At 42.0% G+C, this 19,825-nt stretch overlaps 2 protein-coding genes across 3 annotated transcripts in view; one reads left to right on the top strand and one right to left on the bottom strand.

Moving 5' to 3' along the window:
* The window catches only part of LOC308392031 (uncharacterized protein), a 297,183-nt gene that overhangs the window by 158,079 nt on the left and 119,279 nt on the right, over positions 1–19,825 (top strand). The window lies entirely within an intron of this gene.
* On the bottom strand, positions 125–17,578 carry st8sia2 (ST8 alpha-N-acetyl-neuraminide alpha-2,8-sialyltransferase 2). 2 transcript variants are annotated; one of them, XM_080875967.1, is made up of 6 exons: positions 17,157–17,578; positions 15,670–15,726; positions 13,254–13,394; positions 12,902–13,159; positions 8,571–8,864; positions 125–4,812 (listed from the first exon to the last, which is right to left on the bottom strand). In XM_080875967.1, exons 1-6 carry the CDS (start codon positions 17,252–17,254, stop codon positions 4,500–4,502), a joined length of 1,161 nt encoding a protein of 386 aa, XP_080732093.1. In that variant the 5' UTR covers positions 17,255–17,578; the 3' UTR covers positions 125–4,499. The 2 variants fall into 2 exon arrangements, with proteins under 2 accessions (XP_080732093.1, XP_080732094.1); XM_080875968.1 differs by lacking the exon at positions 15,670–15,726.

The raw sequence follows: 19,825 nt of genomic DNA, 5'->3' as shown, positions 1-19,825 counted from the left end.
TTTGTTGTGCGTATATACTGTTAAAGGCTTTCCGGTCAGGAGTGAGCATACGCTACATATATATATATATATATATATATATATATATATATATATATATATATATATATATATATATTTTACCGTGTATTCTTTCAGACATTCCTGTTTCGCTGCTATCACAGCTGACGTTGACCTTTAAGGTTATCAGATTTGACTCGAAGCGCAAAGACTTTGTGTCATATTTATGGAGTATATACCAGTTTGCTATGAATGTGAATCTGCTGTTATCGAGTGCGCTGAAACACGCTTAATCCTTAAAAAAGGAACCGCTGAGCAGGATCGGCGCTGCCTGTGGAGACTGCGGTCATGCCGCCACAGTGATTAACATGCGCCCAGTATCTTACTTTCAAGGCCAAGTTAAAGTTTGACTTTTCAGGGTCAAAGTCCAGTTGCTCGCTTTAAAAATATCCCCAAATTTGATATTCTTTATACGAGCTAACAAATTAAAGTCCCTCACTGTAATATTCACTAATGGCTAACTGACTTCTTCTCATAAAAGAAGAAATTTTCCTGGGCTATGATTGTATTAAAGGCCACTTTTGACATTTGGGGAAGTGATTGTTACTTTTTATAAATACTAAACCACTATATTAAAAACTCATATTAAAAAAAATTAAATTACGATTATCTATCTAAAGTTTTATTCACAGTGAATGAAAGGAAAAGCAGAGGAGATCACAAGACCCTCACGTCTCCGTCTGCCCAATAACGATAATTACATTGTTTGAGGAGCGAGGCAGAACAGACACAGATGAGCTTTTCTGCAGCACACGGTCGCGCGGTTGCCGTCTGTGACCTTCTCTTTTAATCCAAACTGTTATCTGATAGTGCACTGTGGCCTGCAGGTGCAGCTGTTTCCAAATGACCTCCATCCTCGGTTTAATAAGAAAATAAAAAGACTGCCGTGACCAAACTTGCACAATCAATTTATCGTTTTCTTTCTCTCCCCACGCCTGTCTGAAATAAAGTGTTTTTGGACTTTTGGGTAAAGCTGGATGTGTTTATTGTCTTGACAGAATCATTCATTGAATCATATGTGAATCAAACTTGTAAACATACTGAATTTTTTGAAATATGATGTTCTGTAATATTCCTCAAGCTGGCTGCTGTTATTTACTGTTTTCCACTTTTTCTCTTCTGTCCCGTGTCTTTAACTGTTTGTGCAGAAAGCTGCAGATCAATGTGTTTGTGCCTGCTCAGACAAAGATGCCAACCTTTGTCAAAGTTTTTTTTTTCTTTTTCTTGGCTGGAGTTGTGTGAAATGATGGAAAAACTTCACCGAATCATCTGCTGCACATGGTCGCTCGTAAAGAGAAATTAAAGCTGTAGCGGTGAAACTAATTTCCATGATTCCGCATTTTACCCAAAAACAAAAAAGAAAAAAAAATTACAAGTGGAACTGTTTTAAAAGTTTATAGTAAACAAGCCCCTGCTTGGTTTCTGACACAGATGTGCGTGTAGCCCTGTCTGTTTCCTCAGTTTCCATTTATTTGAAAAGCCACTGAAATAAACCCGCTTCCTTTGAAGTGTCAAGGAAAAATTTTGTGTATTTTTTTGCCACAGAAAAGTACATTCACGTTGTCATAAATGCACACGTTAAGCATCAGTGAGTCACACTGAGGATCATAAAAACGAACAAAAAGACTGGAATATGCTCAAACTGTATCCATTAACACAAGACAAACGTGCAAAAGCGAGTATTAGTTTGCTGTAATTTGCACATTAAACAGATGTTAACAGGGTACGTGGGGGGGGGGGAGCAAGATAAAAACTGTACAATCTTCAGAGCAGGGAACATGTGTGAGAAAGTTTTTCTCATCTGTGGCAAACTCCACATTCTGGGTTAATTAACTTAATAGCGTTGGTCACAAACCGTTTCTATTTTTTGCCAAAGTCAGACAAGCTCACACAAATAAACCTTTCATTGCTTCAGACTGCTGACGTCTCTAGTACAACTTTCATGTCTATTCTTAACTTAATTGGCGGCGTAATAAGGTCGACATGCAAGTCAACAGGCGCATCCTGTCAAAACAACACTTTTTGTGGACAAATCACATGGCTGAGAGCGCATGAGAGGCTATTTGTTTAGCTATGGAGCTCTTGGAATATTTCAAATGCTTCCTTTAATTTTCTATAACAGAGGCATATTGTTACAGAAAAATACCCAGAGCTTCTTGGCCAAAATCTCAACATCGAGATAACTCCAAAAAAAAAAAAAAAAAAAAAAGCCCAAAACAAAACCCCTTTTGATGAGGTGGATCCTCGAAGTACAAAAATACAATTTAATCTTGTGTTAAGATGTTCCCGTTTGAAAAGCCAGTCTACTACTGGCCTTAAAATGTACATAAAAAGGAGTTTCTATCCTGACCAGAGGCCTACGACGAGACGTTTTTTGCATACTCTGTTTTTATTTTAAACTGATAACTAGGTTAAAGAACTCACAGCCAAATAAAACCTTTTATAGTGTCTGGGCATGGGGATGGTCCACTTAGGGACTGGTGGAATTGATTTATTATAGGCACAATACTATGTATCAAACTATTATATTGGTTTAATACTAATTCCAAACATGCTCTACAAGAAAAATGAACACATCACTCTACCTCCATATTTCTTAAAGTGTGACCTGTGAGCCCGTAGCAGCTCTTGGTAACATGTTACGAGGTCTTTCAGGGCAACAAAGAAAGAAATGCACTAGTTTATATTTAACTAATCCACACATCAAACTATTCTTTACACTCACTGGCCACTTCATTAGGTTACCTTGCTAGTAAGCTGCCTTAATGCTTTATGGGATATGTGCTGGAAACATTCCACGACCACCCGTTGTGGTCTCCTGTCGCTGTGCCCTGTCTGCTTCACGGTGCAACGTGTTGTGTGTTCAGAGAAGCTCTTCTGCATACCTGGGTTGTAACAATAATTTGAGTCAGCTTAAAGCAGTCTAGCCATGCTCCTCTGACCTCTGACATCAACAAGGCATTTCCACCCAAAGAACTGCTGCTCACGATACAGTGAGCTCCTCTCTTTATCAGGCCATTCTCTGTGAACCCTACAGATGGTTGTGTGGGAAAATCCGAGCAGATCAGCAGATTGTGAAATGCTCAGACCAGCCTGTCTGACACATTCAGAGTCACTTAAATCCCCTTTCTTCCCTATTTTGATGCTCAGTTCAAACCTAAGCAGGTCATCTTGACCACATTTGCCAACATTCCCAAATGCACTGCTGCCTCATGATTGGTTGATGAGATATTTGCATTAACAACCAGTTGAACAGCTGTGCCTAACAAAGTGGCCAGTGAGTGTAGCAGCACATATCTGTGTTACAGCCATTATAGCAGACTAAACCTTTCTACCACTGACATATATAGCTGGTGTCAAGAAATGCAACACTGAACATATTAAGTGTCGCGAAAAGTCAATTAAAAACACAAATAACAGACACGTCACACACATTTCCAGTGTTTGTGATGTGTGCAGACCTCCTCTCCCTACATTGGTCATAAAAACCTTGAGAACCCTTGCGCCACATGAATAAAGGCATACAGATGTCCAGCTCGGGGTCCTCTCAGTGATATTTCACTGAAATAGTTGCTGATTGCGACTTAATGTTAATTTAAAAGCACATTATGGAGCTTGCTTGTTCCCAGGTTTGTAAGGAAGCCAACGAATACATTCATCTCAAAAAGTAAACCTCTTCTTAGTACAAACATCCAGCTACCGTCTCACCCTCCGGTGAGGAAACAGGGCTGGTGCTGTTTGAGGAAAGTTTACAAAGTGGGTTTACCGTTGGCAAAGTCTGAGTAAACATTCGTATGTGAACAGCTGGTACACTCCTCCATTATGCTCACGCCTTCCTTTCTTGATTTGGTTCTCAAGGTAACCTAACTTTATTAGACGGTGGCTCTGGTTTATTGGAGGTTTGAGTTTTTGCTTGTTATTAACCTTCTAACATTAAAGTAAGGTTATGTCATAGAAAGCGTTTAAGAGATTCCATTTCAAAGTGTTTTAAAAAGAAATGTTGGTCCCCTTTTTTCCTCTATCATCATTCTTCCTGATTATTAAGTGCTTCCATCTTGTGGCTCAACAAGCGAACCAGTAATTTAACAGCTCACAAAACACCCCTAAATTGAGTCTTGTCATCGCAAAGTTGGAATATGAATTTCAGAGCCAGCCTTATTAACTTTTAACACTTGTGGGATGTCAGCTACTTTTAATTTAGAATATAAAAATGAAATTATATTCATTAATTTATTTAATCAACACACATACAGACACGCAAAAAAAGATGTGCTTGTGGAGAGACCTCAGGCCTGAGGGTGGAGTTGGTCACTCTTTGAGCTTGAAATAGAAAAATTGTTCATTCCAGCTGTTGAAAATAAGTTAATTCAAGTCTCATAAAAGTGCTAGCAACGAGAAAAACTGCTCGTATTCAAGTCTGCTTGCCGCAGAACCTTCTGCTATTTGCTCTGGAGATCTTTCTGTGGTCTCTGCTGGATGCCACAAACCCCAGTGTGGAGCCGTAGCGCCCCCTGTCTGTGCAACGTGCTCAGGGTCCTGAACTCCAAAGGCATGGTGTGAGGACTCGAGCTGGAGGTGTACTCATATTTGAGGGTGTCGTAGTAGTGGTATTTAACCGGTTTGCCTTGCGGGTCGAGCGAAAAGGGCCAAAAGCCGTAAAGGTGGATCTCCTCGCAGAAGCGAGTGGCCATTGTGTACATGAGGAGGCCGGTGGTCGGACGTTTGATGTGGACGTTGTTCGTCAGCCAGTACCTGCAGATGCAGACAGAGACAGAGCTGTAAGATAAGACATTCAGGGACAAAACAGGAGACACTCGGACAGAACCAGAACAAAAGGATGAGCAATGAAGGTGTCCATAACTCTTTTCTGGGTACACAGTGAGCTCTGCATTCACTGGGAAGAACCACTTTTCTCCTTCAGTAAGAGGAGGAGTTGAATCCTGCGCGACACAAGCAAAAATAGAGAGTTTGACCGACACCTTTCTGATGTAAACAACAACACACTGGCCTCACAACTGTCTCGCATATTCCTAAAGTCTTCTGTAGGTCAGTTGGTTTAATAATTTCAGTCTTTCAAACGTGATGACTGGCTGCTTTCTTCCCTCTCTCTCTTTTACCTTTGAGTTTTCCACTGGTGATTGGTTGAAGCTGTAGGAAATGGGATTTTTAATTTTGTGAAAGAAAATGACTTCTATCTGTCGAGAGTTGGATTTTTTCACTGCAGTTGCAGAACTGCAGTAACTCCTGGCTGCTGAATTTGACATGAAATCAAAAATATTTAGGTGGACGATTTTTTTATGTTTTACTTTTTTGCAGAGTGTTGCTGAGCAGCACAGACTGTACGTTCTTTTCACTGCGTGAGCCTTTTTAACAAAAGCTGCAGACGCCACAGCTGCTCTGCACGACTATTTTCTCTACCTGAGGTGACTAGCAGCTCCTGTGACAGTGACGTGCCACACGCTCCCCTTGGGAGCAGCTTCGGGGACAGATGGTCACACGTTCGCTTGCATCAGCTTCATTTTCCTTTCCAGTCACTGGCCCATTTGCCCAGCCTTGAGGCCACAACAGCCTCTCCTCTAACACCCTCTATAGTTAATGTGGAAGCTCGTGTTGAGATGCAGCAGCAGTAACCTCCCACTCTAATCAGCTCATGAGCCGTGCAGGACAAACAGTGGGCAGGAGAACAGGGTTTAATTATCAGTGGCATCATCCGAGGTGAGATTTGAGATTTGGTTGCGGTGAATATGAGCACATAAGATTTATTCTCTACTGCAAACTAGCACGATTTAAAGTTCAGCTTTTCCAAGGAAAGGTCAGGGGAGCATTTATCAGGCACGACTATCGATTTAGGGCAAAGACTGTTTCTTACGGTCTGTAAACAAGAAAAATCATGGCTGGTTGTACCTCTTTGCAATACCGAGAGTGAGTTGGAGCATAGAAAATCGCATAATTTGGTCACCGACCAGCGGTGGTTGTTAGGCTTTTAACGAGGCAGGAAAGAACCAGGGCAGAGTGTGCTAATGATAACAGAGGCGAGGACACACAAACAATAGCAGAGAGGGATTTTTATAAATGTCCAAATGCACTTTAGGACATTTGACATCAGTGTAAAGAGGACTTCTTAAAAAAAAATCACTGACAAGCTGTTAAATAAAAAAAGATAACAGTAATGATAATAAATGGAATTTATAACATGATTAACCAAATGCACTAAACACAACACATTAAACCACAGCGCAGCAGCTTTTCCTATTATCTGAGCTATGCAGGAGCTCCGGAAAAAGCAGCAGAAGGAACAAATCAACAACATTTGCAAATAATTAGGCAAACTGATCTTTTCACAAGCTCGTATAAATCAGGCTAAAGAGCTGACGGGAACATGTGATCACCGAGATTTTGACTTCGCCTCATCAGTGAAGCCTCAGCGTGACGCTGAATTGTGAAATGTGTGTGTTTGCTTTCTTGCAGAGAATCAAGTCGAAAGATTGACTTTATGAACACCATGAGGTCAGTCCACACAGCTTTTTAATGCAGCATCTCTGCTGGTTGCCTGGCAATGTCACGGTGTCGGGTGCAGGACTCGCTGCTCCCTGCTTTTTTTTAACCAAGATAGAGTCAAATGGTGGGAGCGCTGTGACTCAATGGAAATGTCATATTATATTTTGGTCCAGCACCACCTCTGACCCCGTGACTTTTCTTTTGATTTCACCATGAGGATGATATTGTGGTTTCATTTTGGAGTGATGATGCAGGTTAACCTCTCCCAGCTGTAACTGGGCAGGACCATCTAATCAAACCACACAGAGCTCCTGTGGATGATTACGAAATGCTGGGTGACTCTCACACTTTTTAGCCACGGTATCTTTGCTGTGAAGTACAGCAGCTGCTTAAAGACTGGTCCATGTTGATTACCATGCGTGCTAAGCACTATGGAAAAGCCTTTCCCAAGCATGGTGGGCAGACACAGCACTCAATTTCTAGAGAATTTTTAACTTCCCTCTGTGCTCAAGCAGCTTTAGTGGAAAGTGTGCACAAGGAGATGGACTTAAACACCGTGCGTGTCCTTGTGGACTTGTACTGAATCCTCTCATGCACCCTGCCCTCAAAGCAAGCATTGAGCATTGTGCGGGTGCAGCACTGTTGGACAGAACTAAGCAGCATATGCAAACATTCAACTTGAGCCAAAGAGACCAGGCTAGTACTTTTCCTTTCCTTTCCTCAAGATATTCACACTAAGCTAAATGCTTCTTACCTGACATGACATCAGACAAGACTAGACCTGAAGCAACATCTGCCCATGTGAAAGAAGTACATTTCCCAAATTGACCCCATCACATTGTATCCAGGGTTAAATTGGTATTTTATATATAAAGTGGGCCTATTTTATATTTTCCTTATTTTTTTGTCACAGTGCTCATTTCGGGAAAAAGAAACCCATTTCTTTTCCTCCCTTTTTTCCCCGAGTTTCCACAATTTACAAGTGTCCCATAAATGTGTCACAAGCAGGTGATCCTAAAGCTGCAGACTTGAAAAGAGGACAGCTATAAAAGGAGACAGCAACCGAACAAATGAGTGCGATGGTGCCCGTTTAAAACAGCCCTGTGCAGAACAGACAGACCGTTTCAGGAAAGCAAACACATACAATGAGATAAAAGTGTAAACAAGGAAATGTCGTTCATACTTGTTCAGCTGTCTTCGTGCGATTTTTTTTTAATTACATTTTTTAAAAGTTGGCACTTTTCTGTCATGCTTTCAAATTTCAAGGCCCTTTTTGAGGGTTAAGACTAAGCTTAGGGTTAAAATTAGAATTAGGTTCAGGTTAGTGTTTGGCAGTTAGCTGTGATCCTAAACTTAGGGCTGAGAGGCAAAAGTGAAGCACAGAACGATAACGGCACAGCACAGCTGTCACTCTTTTAATCAAAATCTTGTGAGCCGTTCATTCAAATGACGTCAAACTGGGCACTGCACTCAGCCAGGGGCCCCACTAATACCCCTGCAAAATTTGAAGTGGATTGAAAGAACAGTTGGAGAACAGATGGACGGACAGACCGAGAGTCCTCAAATTATTAGAAAGAAGTTATTGTCCAAAATAATACTCAATTTGGCTTTCCCAAAGACAAAAGCACTGACAGTTTAAGCAGTAAGTTGGCTTAAATGGAGTTAGCTAAAATGACTTGTTACAAATAGAAGATCAACTAAAGGCTGCACAGTGGGGAGGGACGTTTAACCAAAATAAGTCATTCTTGGAACTGTGAGTCATGCAAAGCTACTCAGTCAGAGACCCAGAATAAAACTATAGGGCTGAAAAATGAGCATAACAGTTTCCCTTTTAGGTAAATTTGATAGGTGGGCCCTTGAGTGGAGAAAGGCAGAGTAGCTTTATCTCACCGACTGCCCCCGGTGATCAGCTGTGCTTAAAAATAGCCACCTGGGCTGCAGATTGGCTTCGTCAGCCCCTTTGAGTGTGCTGCTCACAGGTGTTCTTATAAGTCTGTGCTTGAGCATCTTACCCTCTGACGGCATGGAGAAGGCGCAGCGATGGAAAGGCGGTGCGTATGTCTACGGTGTGCAGCAGGATGAGACGCAGTGCCCACTCCACGCGCTCCTCTCCGCCCTTGGCCATGAAGGCTGGGATCCACAACACGCTGCCGCTGAGGCTTCGAAGACGCCGTAAGAAGCGTTCCTTCCACTCATTGGTGACCAGGTCCTGGAAGGCTCGCTGCACTACTGACGGGTTCATGGTCACCAAGTTGGTCCGCCATCCCACGTCCTGAAAGTATTCCTCCACCGGTGCCAGGTTACACCTTAAAGCAAAGAGCGTTCAGTTTTAACATGGGGAAATACTCTATTAAACACCTAGGATTTACACAAATGAATCAAATATATGGTTCGCTAATGATGTGTAAGGCTTTTACAAGTATACAAAAGTAAAGAAAGTCAAAACTTTCCACCTTTATGTTACAGTTAAAGCTCTGATATCCTCTATGAAGGCAACTTTTAAGTAACTTTCACCTCCCTATGTGGTTCTGATTAATGAAACACAGGTGGATAACTGACGGGTTGCATTAAGCCAATGGTGGAAGCTGTTCGATCATCTCATCGTGAAACCTTGACGAGAAGCTTTTGTTTATTCGTTTATTTTTTCCACGTAATTTAGCAACCATCTGTTTCCCCCACCACCACCCAAAGTCTGAAGAGTGAAACAGAGCAGAAGTAAAGGTGAAATTCAGCAGGAAAGCAGGGTGGCATTTTCTTCATTGATGTTAGTCTCCGCCTGAAAGTAAATGTCAGAAAAACACAAAGCTGGTAATTATCCTCACAGCGAAACATCTCCATTCTGTAGGCAGGGAGGAGACATCAGGAGGCCTTGTTGTTAATACGTTTTTATTCTCTTATCTACACACTGATTACAGTGTTTGTTTAGTCTGAGCACTTCAGATCTGCGGGGTTTGTTCATATTTTCAATGATAAATTACCAGGACTTCTTTACTTTCAGTCAAACTTTCATCATCTGAAACATCAGTGTAAAAAGAATCAAAATTCAGTGCAGTGATTCTTAACTAAAGATTAATGACAAGTTTTATATAAAAGCCATAGTTTAACTAGAGCTGCCTGTCCCAGCTTTTGCTTATCTTTTTAAATTTTAATTCAGTTGTTTCACTTAGTATCCACTGTGACTTTGCTTGTTTCCATTTACAGTGGGGCAAAAAAGTATTTAGTCAGTCACCGATTGTGCAAGTTCCCCCACCTAAAATGATGACAGAGGTCAGTAACTTGCACCAGAGGTACACTTCAACTGTGAGAGACAGAATGTGAAAAAAAAAAATCCATGAATCCACATGGTAGGATTTGTAAAGAATTTATTCGTAAATCAGGGTGGAAAATAAGTATTTGGTCAATAACAAAAATACAACTCAATACTTTGTAACATAACCTTTGTTGGCAATAACAGAGGTCAAACGTTTACTATAGGTCTTTACCAGGTTTGCACACACAGTAGCTGGTATTTTGGCCCATTCCTCCATGCAGATCTTCTCGAGAGCAGTGATGTTTTGGGGCTGTCGCCGAGCAACACGGACTTTCAACTCCCGCCACAGATTTTCTATGGGGTTGAGGTGTGGAGACTGGCTAGGCCACTCCAGGACTTTCAAATGCTTCTTACGGAGCCACTCCTTTGTTGCCCGGGCGGTGTGTTTTGGATCATTGTCATGTTGGAAGACCCAGCCTCGTTTCATCTTCAAAGTTCTCACTGATGGAAGGAGGTTTTAGCTCAAAATCTCACGATACATGGCCCCATTCATTCTGTCCTTAACACGGATCAGTCGTCCTGTCCCCTTGGCAGAAAAACAGCCCCATAGCATGATGTTTCCACCCCCATGCTTCACAGTAGGTATGGTGCTCTTGGGATGCAACTCAGTATTCTTCTTCCTCCAAACACGACGAGTTGAGTTTATACCAAAAAGTTCTACTTTGGTTTCATCTGACCACATGACATTCTCCCAATCCTCTGCTGTATCATCCATGTGCTCTCTGGCAAACTTCAGACGGGCCTGGACATGCACTGGCTTCAGCAGCGGAACACGTCTGGCACTGCGGGATTTGATTCCCTGCCGTTGTAGTGTGTTACTGATGGTGACCTTTGTTACTTTGGTCCCAGCTCTCTGCAGGTCATTCACCAGGTCCCCCCGTGTGGTTCTGGGATCTTTGCTCACCGTTCTCATGATCATTTTGACCCCACGGGATGAGATCTTGCGTGGAGCCCCAGATTGTGGGAGATTATCAGTGGTCTTGTATGTCTTCCATTTTCTGATGATTGCTCCCACAGTTGATTTTTTCACACCAAGCTGCTTGCCTATTGTAGATTCACTCTTCCCAGTCTGGTGCAGGTCTACAATACTTTTCCTGGTGTCCTTCGAAAGCTCTTTGGTCTTGGCCATGGCGGAGTTTGGAGTCTGACTGTTTGAGGCTGTGGACAGGTGTCTTTTATACAGATGATGAGTTCAAACAGGTGCCATTCATACAGGTAACGAGTGGGGGACAGAAAAGCTTCTTACAGAAGACGTTACAGGTCTGTGAGAGCCAGAGATTTTCCTTGTTTGAGGTGACCAAATACTTATTTTCCACCCTGATTTACGAATAAATTCTTTACAAATCCTACCATGTGGATTCATGGATTTTTTTTTCACATTCTGTCTCTCACAGTTGAAGTGTACCTCTGGTGCAAATTACTGACCTCTGTCATCATTTTAAGTGGGGGAACTTGCACAATCGGTGGCTGACTAAATACTTTTTTGCCCCACTGTAGTTTCAGTCTTTATTAATTATTGTTGCATGGAGGGAATATGTCAGAGGCAAGATTTAGTAAAATCAGTACAGGTATTATAAAAACACAGAACCTCTTGAAATCACAGTCTTGTAGAAATTCAGAATCTCAATAAATAAATACATCAAAGCCTCGTAAGGCAATTTTTAATTAAACAAAAATGATTTTGTTCTGTAAGCCTCGTGTTCATTTAATTGCTCCCTTTTTGTGACTGGTCAGGTGCCACCAACGCCATGCTATCTCTTTCATAATCTATGTTTTAAACCATAATTATAAAGTGAATCACATTTGCCAAATTTGCTAAAACTTCAGCAGGCTTTGGAGTTAAAACTTTAATTGCCACAGATTTGATTTTTTTTTTAATTAATTAATTAATTAATTAATTTGAGCAAATGAACCCTGGATCTTTTATCTGTGTGTGTGTTCTCCGCTCTGGGGTGTTGTGTTTTACATCTTAATGGTTGCTGTCGCTGTCCACAGCAGCTAATGTACCCACTGCAAAGAACAGATGGTGCATGATGAGCTGAAGCAATCTATGTACCCCGAACGCTGTCAACCTACTTTGTGGGAACCGAGCGAAGGGCAGGGAACTATATTTAGCTGCAACATTATCTGCCGATCGGATATGTGAGCACAGAAGCGAATTCCTCCGCTTCTCAAAATGACACATTTCCTGTTCTGTGACTTCAGCTGACCATTACTGCCATCGCCTGGCATTATCATGATGCTGAGGGAGTCTAGAAATCATGACCTCTTCTCACCAGGGTAACACGGCAGCACAAGATACAAGACAGACAGGCATACAACAGAATCCACTCGTGAAAGGTGTGCAAGACTTTGAGCTATCGATCAACCAGCGCAGTGAGGTGCTGCTCTAATTCTAACAACACTGATTTCTGAGAGTGTGCAGGTTGGGCGGTTCTGTTCGATCATGCCTAACTCCAAAGATAATTTAAACCAGAACACTTTTCTTTTTTTTTTTCCATCTGCCAAATATAATACAGCCTTGACAGGCTTTTTTTTCTTTACCTCTGGTGGCAGGTATGAATGGTGATACATAACCCACTCAGGGACTCGCGAGCTTGCACCCAAACACAAACAGACCTGGCCGATGGCTTCGCAAACAGCGCGCTCTGCTAAATGAGAGCAGGGCCCAGGAGAACACTGGTGTTTCTCTGAAAAGCACAACGTCTTACCGCTGAATGCAAAGGCTGTTCAAAATGTCAATTTCATGTATAATCGTTCATCTAACAGCTCTCAACTTGACAGTTGGCTCCCAAATTTAAGCCATCAGAGAGGCTTTGACAGCTTTTTCAAATGCGCAATTAAAATATTTCCAGCCGTGTGGCCACCAGCTATCGATTATCATACTAATATGAATTATACACTCAGTGCAGGAGATAAGACAAGCCTAAAACTTAATGCACCAATCTATTTCAATTATAGTCCATTTTAACTGCTGTGTTTTATGATTTATTTCAAGCAAAAGGCTTCTAAGACTTAAATCACCCATGTTACCTGATAACAAAGTCATGAGAGTCGATCTCAGGCCCACAGCTGCTGTTCAGAAGGATCCCGGAGTTGCCCACGATGGCACAGCGCCTGTAATGCTGGTTTTTCATGGGGGATACGGTTGGCAAGAGACGGTAGAGATTTTCTGAGATGTTTGTGGTACTGTGGCGATCAAAAACATAGTGGATGATATCTCCCGGTTTCAGCGTGCCCTTCAGAATCGAGATGTCTCTCTCCGGGTCGAGGAATCTCAGAATGTTTTTCCTGTGAAAAGAGAAAATATGCGCCAATTATGACCGCCCGTCTACAGCGAAGTGTAAAACCTTGTGGAGATAATTGTGGAGGGTGATAAAAATACCTGATGAGGTGGGAGAGGGTCTTATTGAAAGTCCAGCTGTTTGACGAGTGTTTGGCAGTGTTATTGTAGATTGGACGGTGACGATATGTGTCCGCGCTTGCTGTTGTCAAAGCAGTGGGGTTTACATGTACTGCAGCTTTTCTAAATGATAAGAAAAAGTTGTGTTACCAACACACAGTCCAAAAAAATTATGCCTGTTATCTCCTCCATGTATTGCTAGAATTTGCCCCATTCATTGCTAAATCTAAAGGCTGTTATGTCAAGCTTTTCCTTCTCCGAACAGACTAAAAACAGAGATGCTGTATAGAATGTAACCAAGAAAAATATGTGAATCTGAGTGTACCAAGGTAGAGTTACGGTACAAGAAAACTAGATTCAACAAATGACTCCATGCTTTGTTTATTACCGGCTTTGCTCTTTTCCAGTCCCTTGGTTCATCTTCTATGTGTGAAATTTAGTTTCACTTCCTCTTCCTTTAACCCAACTTATTTCTGATTGGTTGCCACTTGCAAACAGAAGGTTTAAACAGCAGATTGCCGATTAGGGCTATCCCCTCTTTGTGACCTAATAGAGAGCCAGTAGGAGGAAATAACATATGAAAGTGAACCTTTTTAATACACTGAAGCCTGAATTTTTCACATATGGCATTTTTAGTTATTCCCATGCCGGCTCCATTATTTGAAAATTTCGCCATTTTTAATAGGAGCATCTACCATCAGTAAGCCCAGAAAATGAGGAAAAGTAAGATAGGTCCAACTTAAGATGAAAATTTGAACTGGAACATGACATCTGATGGGGCTGCTCTATCACTGGCCATTTTGATAGGGACACCTGTTCAACTTCTCATTAATGCAAATATCTAAACAGCCAATCACATGGTATCCATTTAGGCATCCAGACAAGACACCCTGCTGAAGTTCAAACTGAACATCAGAATGAGAAAAAAAATGTAATTTAAGTTATTTTGAAAAAGCGTAGTTGTTGGTGCCAGATGGGATCTGAATATTTCAGATTCTGCTGATATACTAGGATTTTCCCATGCAACCACCTTTACGGTTTATAGAGAATGGTCCAAAGAAGAGAAAAAGCATCGTTGATGTCAAAGGTCAAAGGACAATGGTCTGTTGCCTTCTTGTCTGCTTCCAGCTGACATGGAGGCAAAAGTAAATCAAATCACCACCTTTAAAAGCAAAGTACAAACAAGAGCATCTCTAAATATTAAACATGGTGAACCTTAAAATTGATGTGCTATGGCAGCAGAAGACCACACCTGTGGGACTCCTCTCAGCCAATAACAGAAAACTGAAGCTACAGTTCACATGGACTCAACAGAAGACTGGGAAAACGTTGTCTGGTGTGATGAGTCTTGATTTGCTTCGACATTTGGACGGTAGGGTCAGAATTTGGCACGAACAACACGAGAACATGGATCGATCCTGCCTTGTATCAATGGTTCAGGCAGCCAGCGGTGGCGAAATGGTGTGGGGGATTATATCTTGGCATACTCTGGACTAATATGTACCAACAATACTAATGGCTGAGTATTGTTGGTAAGCATGTGAATCCCTTTACAACCACAGTGGACCCATCTGTTGATGACTGCTTCCAGCAAGATAACGCAACACATCACAAAGCTCAAATCATCTCAAACTGTTTTTGTGAACATGTCAGTGAGTTCACTGTATACACACAGCACCCACAGTCACTCTATCCCAATCCAATACAGTACCTTTGCAGGGACAGGAGATTCGCAACACTGATGTGCACCTGACAAGTCTCCAGCTAATATGTGATGTTATCAAGTCAATATGGACCAAAATCTCTGAGGAATGTTTCCAGCATGTTGCTGAATCTGTGCTACAAAGAATTAAGTCACTCTTGAAGCAAGAGAGTGGTCCAACCCAACAGTAAAAAGGTGTACCTAATGAAGTGTCTGGTGAGCACAAATACTGCTTCAGATTCTTAAGGACTTGCGGCAGGCTATATGTAGGTACAGATAATATTACTTCTACTTAAGTATCTGATTCATTCAGCCACTGCTCCAAAAAAGGACCTCCTTGACATGAACAATAACTTAAATGCAGTAAAGTGATGTTCGGTGAAATACTGCAGTTTCCTTAAAGTTAAATCCAGCTTTGCTCACATGGCAGATGTTTGCATTGTCACATGGATACCACACAAACGCACATACACACACATACTTTGATGGGTATTTATAGCGGCTGTGTCTCGCCTTAAAAAAAACTAATGAGACGCTCACTGTGACTGACTCACTGTGGCATCATAGCTGTAAAGGATTCAGTGACCAATAGCAAGCGAAAATTACCCAGAGAGGCCATTTAGCTACCCACTGGTGTTCTACAGCTGTGTGTGTGTGTGTGTGTGTTTGTGTGTCTGAGTAGATAAGATTTCAGACCTGTGTGGTTTGGGGATGAGCTGGTGCAAGTTCATCTTCTTTGAATGTCCAATATTTCTGAGTGGGAAAAAAAAGGTTTAGATTGAATTATGAATCACTTACTGCGGTGTAGATTCTTACACTGAGCTGTATCCAGCAGCAGGCGTACTGTACATCACTCTTACAAGACAGAATAAAGGTGAAAAGCACACATCAAGGCATTTTTAGAGAACTTCACTGTGGACCCATTTGCTGATGTAATGAGGGGAAATGTGGCCTTAATGGGGCCCCATTATACTGAAAAGAAGATTTTCTTTTCATGGAGGAAAAGAGCGATCGCTTTACAAGGGTGTTGAATGCATCAGGCAAAATGCATTTACAGTAAATATATTGTATATGCATTCAGATTGTTAAGCTTCGAGCAATTTTGCAATCGTGACCTTGGTCACATCTAATAGACGGCTTTAAATATAGGAGTGAAGAAGTGAAACACCGGAGTGCTACCGGGGCTCCTTTCATTCGTTTTACAATCCCAGTGGCCTTTAAATATATTGTTATAATCATATTAGCTTGAATTTTATGCAGGAGTGGAATTGGTTCTGGTGCTTCTCCCACGGCAAATCACAAACCAATGTGACCTCATTACAATGTGAGCCACAGCCGGGTAATTGCTTTCAAAACAAAATGTTCTTGCTCAAAGGGGAGAAATGCAAGAAGACAAAAGCTGCATAGAGACGTAGAATTTTTTTCTTTAAAAGTGAGTTTTTGTTTTTTGGTTGTTGTTTTTTTTGCCATTCAGGTAACAGGGCGTCTTTCCATCTATGTGATGATTATGAAGAGAAGCAGAGGAGGATGTAGCCCTGCTGAGGTCTGGTTGGATTTTTTTTCTTTTCTTTTTTGGAACCTGCATGTTTTTCATGCTAAATTAAGAATGGATCTTCTTGCAGGTCAAACGCGAGTGTGTGTGACTTGGAGGAATCCTGCGGCAACATTTCAAACTCTGAAAATGAAAAGAAGAAAAATATATAGAGGAGACCCTCTTTTTTTGTCGTTCTTTTGCCCCTTCACCTCTTTTGTCTCTCTTACACACACACACACACACGCTTCCCCCTTCTCTCTTTCTCTCCCCCCTCTCTCTTATAGTGTAAATGTATCCTATCCCGCATGCAGCCTGCTGCAAGACAAATAGCCTAATCCTTGGAGACCCAGGCAGGCGGGCTGCTGTAGGAACAGCTGCTCCTGCTGCACCCAAGTGTTACAAATGTAGAAAACAAACCGCGCACACTCCGGCACCCCAAACTCCGAACTTCATTTCAATTCAAATAAACTCGTTTATTCCACTCAGTCAGCCCCCTTTTCCCTCCCCTCACATCACACATCGCACCTCAAATCTTCTGAGAAAGCCTGAAGGAAATAACCTGCTGGGTAAGAAAACAATGGGCATCATCTCTCCCTCCCTCTCCCTCTCTCACACACACTGCGTGGATAAATCACGGCGGGATACTTACGCAGTTTCTTCCTCCACTTCTGCAATATCATCAATTATCAAAAGCACAACCAGCAGCGTTACAAAGCCGAACAACAGTGTGCGGAATACAAGCGGCATGGCTGAGAGGGGGGAGGCTGCAGCCGCCGGGGGGGGCCGGGGGGAGTCCCTCCGTTTAGCGAACACTGACTTAAATGAACCTCCTTGTGTTTTCCATTTAGAAAGCGAAAATCCGCTCAGTCATCTGTGCCTTTGTTCTTTTCGCCAGAGTCGGACACTCCCCGGCGAGCTGCGGTCCTTCCTCTCTCCTCTCTCTCTTCTCAGATGTTCAGTTGTGTGTGTTTCTGTTTCCCGACGGGGCGATGCTGCTGCTGCTGCTGCTGCCGCCGCTGCTGCGGTCTCCGCTCTTCCCTCTATTCCCCAGTCAAACTTTGAACGCGTGCACCTACAGAGCCTGCCATGGGAGCAGCGAGATGTGGACCACATGCAGTCTTAAAGGCGCAGGGGCCAAACTCTCCCATCTTCACTCCCCCCCACCCGCCCACTCCACATCCACCATCCACTCAGGCGGTTTGATCTCACTCTCCAGGTTGCTGCTCCAGGTGTTGCTGGCGCACGGAGTGAGGAGAGGTGAGAGACTGCAGCAGTGTGGAGCCAGCCTGCACAGGTGTATGAGGCGAGTGGTTAAAAAATTTAAAAAAAAAAGAGAAAAAATCAGGCATGCATGAATCATCTGAGTGCAGTATTCAAGCAGGCATGTGTGGTCTGAAAACCCACGTTGTCAAAATAAAGGTCAAACATCTTTCTGTAGCCGTGTTCACCACTGTTGGAAACTACTTGTGTGCCTTTCATAGTCAGCTTTAGTCATTAGTTTGTTTAGAGCAGCAGAGAGCCCTATATCTATCTTTTTTCTTCACATTTCCACTTAAAAATGAATCCCAAATTTTGTGAGTAACAAGAGTGAAATTCACATCTTCGAAAAGGAGATGCAGCACATCTTCTCTTTACCACCAGACCGGAGTGGCATTTGAAAAAAATCTTCTATCTAATCAAAAAAAAAACCCGTAAATAGCCTTGCAGCAGTGAGTCAGTGGACAGCGATGTCAATGAAAATGTTCACACATCCAACAAGAAAAAGAAGCCAAAACGGATCCCACATCTATCTGCGTCACAGTAGCTTCTGAGTGCACCCTGTTTGGCAAATTTCAACAAATACTGCACTTTTTAAATGGGCCAAATATGTAAGAAATCAAAGCTATTACCCCACAAACAGCAAAGATTACACACAAGTAAAAATAAAATACACTGCATTGTAAAAACAAAGCATAATTTGCTTTTGTCTTATAGACACGTTTTCTTTTTGTCTTATACAATATCTTATATCTAAAAGTGAAATTGATTAGAAAAAGTTCACATTACAGGGCTGCTACAAAAAAGAAGCAGAAGAGCATCTCTGAAGCAGATGTGTGGCAGAAGCCCAGATGTGTGGCAGAAGCCCACATGTCTGCTGCTGCTGCTGCTGCTGCTGACGTTGGCACATTTTCAGTGTCTTAGTACCAACTGAGCGTTGTTTAAACACCGCAGCCTACCTGAGTGCCATGGATGACCAAAGTGTCACAAAAAGATGTCCCAAAGCTCAAATCACATCAAACTAGAACATAGCTGTGAGTTCACTGTGCTCAAATGGACTCCACAGACACCAGATCTCAATCTAACAGAGCATTTGGGATGTAGTGGAACGGGACACCAGCATCATCCATGTACATCCAACAAATCTGCAGCTACTGTGTGATGCTGTCCTGTCAATATGGACTGAAGAGCGTTTCCAGCAACTTGTTTAAGCAAATTGTGAGCGACTGGAGTAGTGTGCTTTGTGTTATCACTTATGCAGTCTTGTTTGTGCTATCAAAACGCCCCTCAGAGACACTTTCCTCTGACACTCATCAGAGAAGTGTTGTTCAAAAAAAATTAGAACATTTTGATTTTGGGAAACTGTCAAAAACTGAAGTTGTCATCAGGCATTGTGAACTACTACTTTCCACACTGAGGAGCATGTTGAGACTACAATTTGATATTCAAACATAGGCGTGGATGCTTGACCAGCTAACTATATAACTCGTTAATGGGATTTCAAATCCACAAAAACAACTGGAAGGAGTTTTTTTTCCTTTCGCTTGTAGCTATAGATAAAACACTGCATTTTTACAGTGTGGAAGGGATGGTTTGGCTTTTGTGTGACTGTGTAGATACTTCATTAAAATCAGAAAAGATTTAGGATTTAGGATGAACCATTCTGTTAATCATTAGATGTGACCTGGGGTTTAGCTGGAGCTTTGGACGTCCAACCCCAGGAAACTCTGAGTTTGAAGCACTTCTTTTCCTTTATTGTGTGAATCTAACACACCGAGTTGCAACTTTTCGGGGGGAATGCCTGCTGACTTTTACTGGAGTAAAATGCATTTTGCTTTCAAATAATCATCCTCATCTTTCGGCATTTAAATTTCTCCCTGCTTAGTTCCAGCACTTTTCGGGCATAAAATAATTAGAGCGCTGATGTTGGAAAAGAAATGAATCTTATCACGCACCCCTTTATTACTGTTATGCTGTGCCAAGATTTTTCCTTTGAATATATTTATGTTTATCCCAAAATGCTAACTGAGCATGTTTGCTTTTTTATTTTCTTGCCATTCC

The sequence above is a fragment of the Rhamphochromis sp. 'chilingali' genome, assembly GCF_963969265.1.
Source record: "Rhamphochromis sp. 'chilingali' genome assembly, chromosome: 2".
Taxonomy (NCBI): Eukaryota; Metazoa; Chordata; class Actinopteri; order Cichliformes; family Cichlidae; genus Rhamphochromis; species Rhamphochromis sp. 'chilingali'.
Note: the sequence above shows the minus strand (reverse complement) of the source record. Positions and strands in the feature narration are given on the sequence as shown.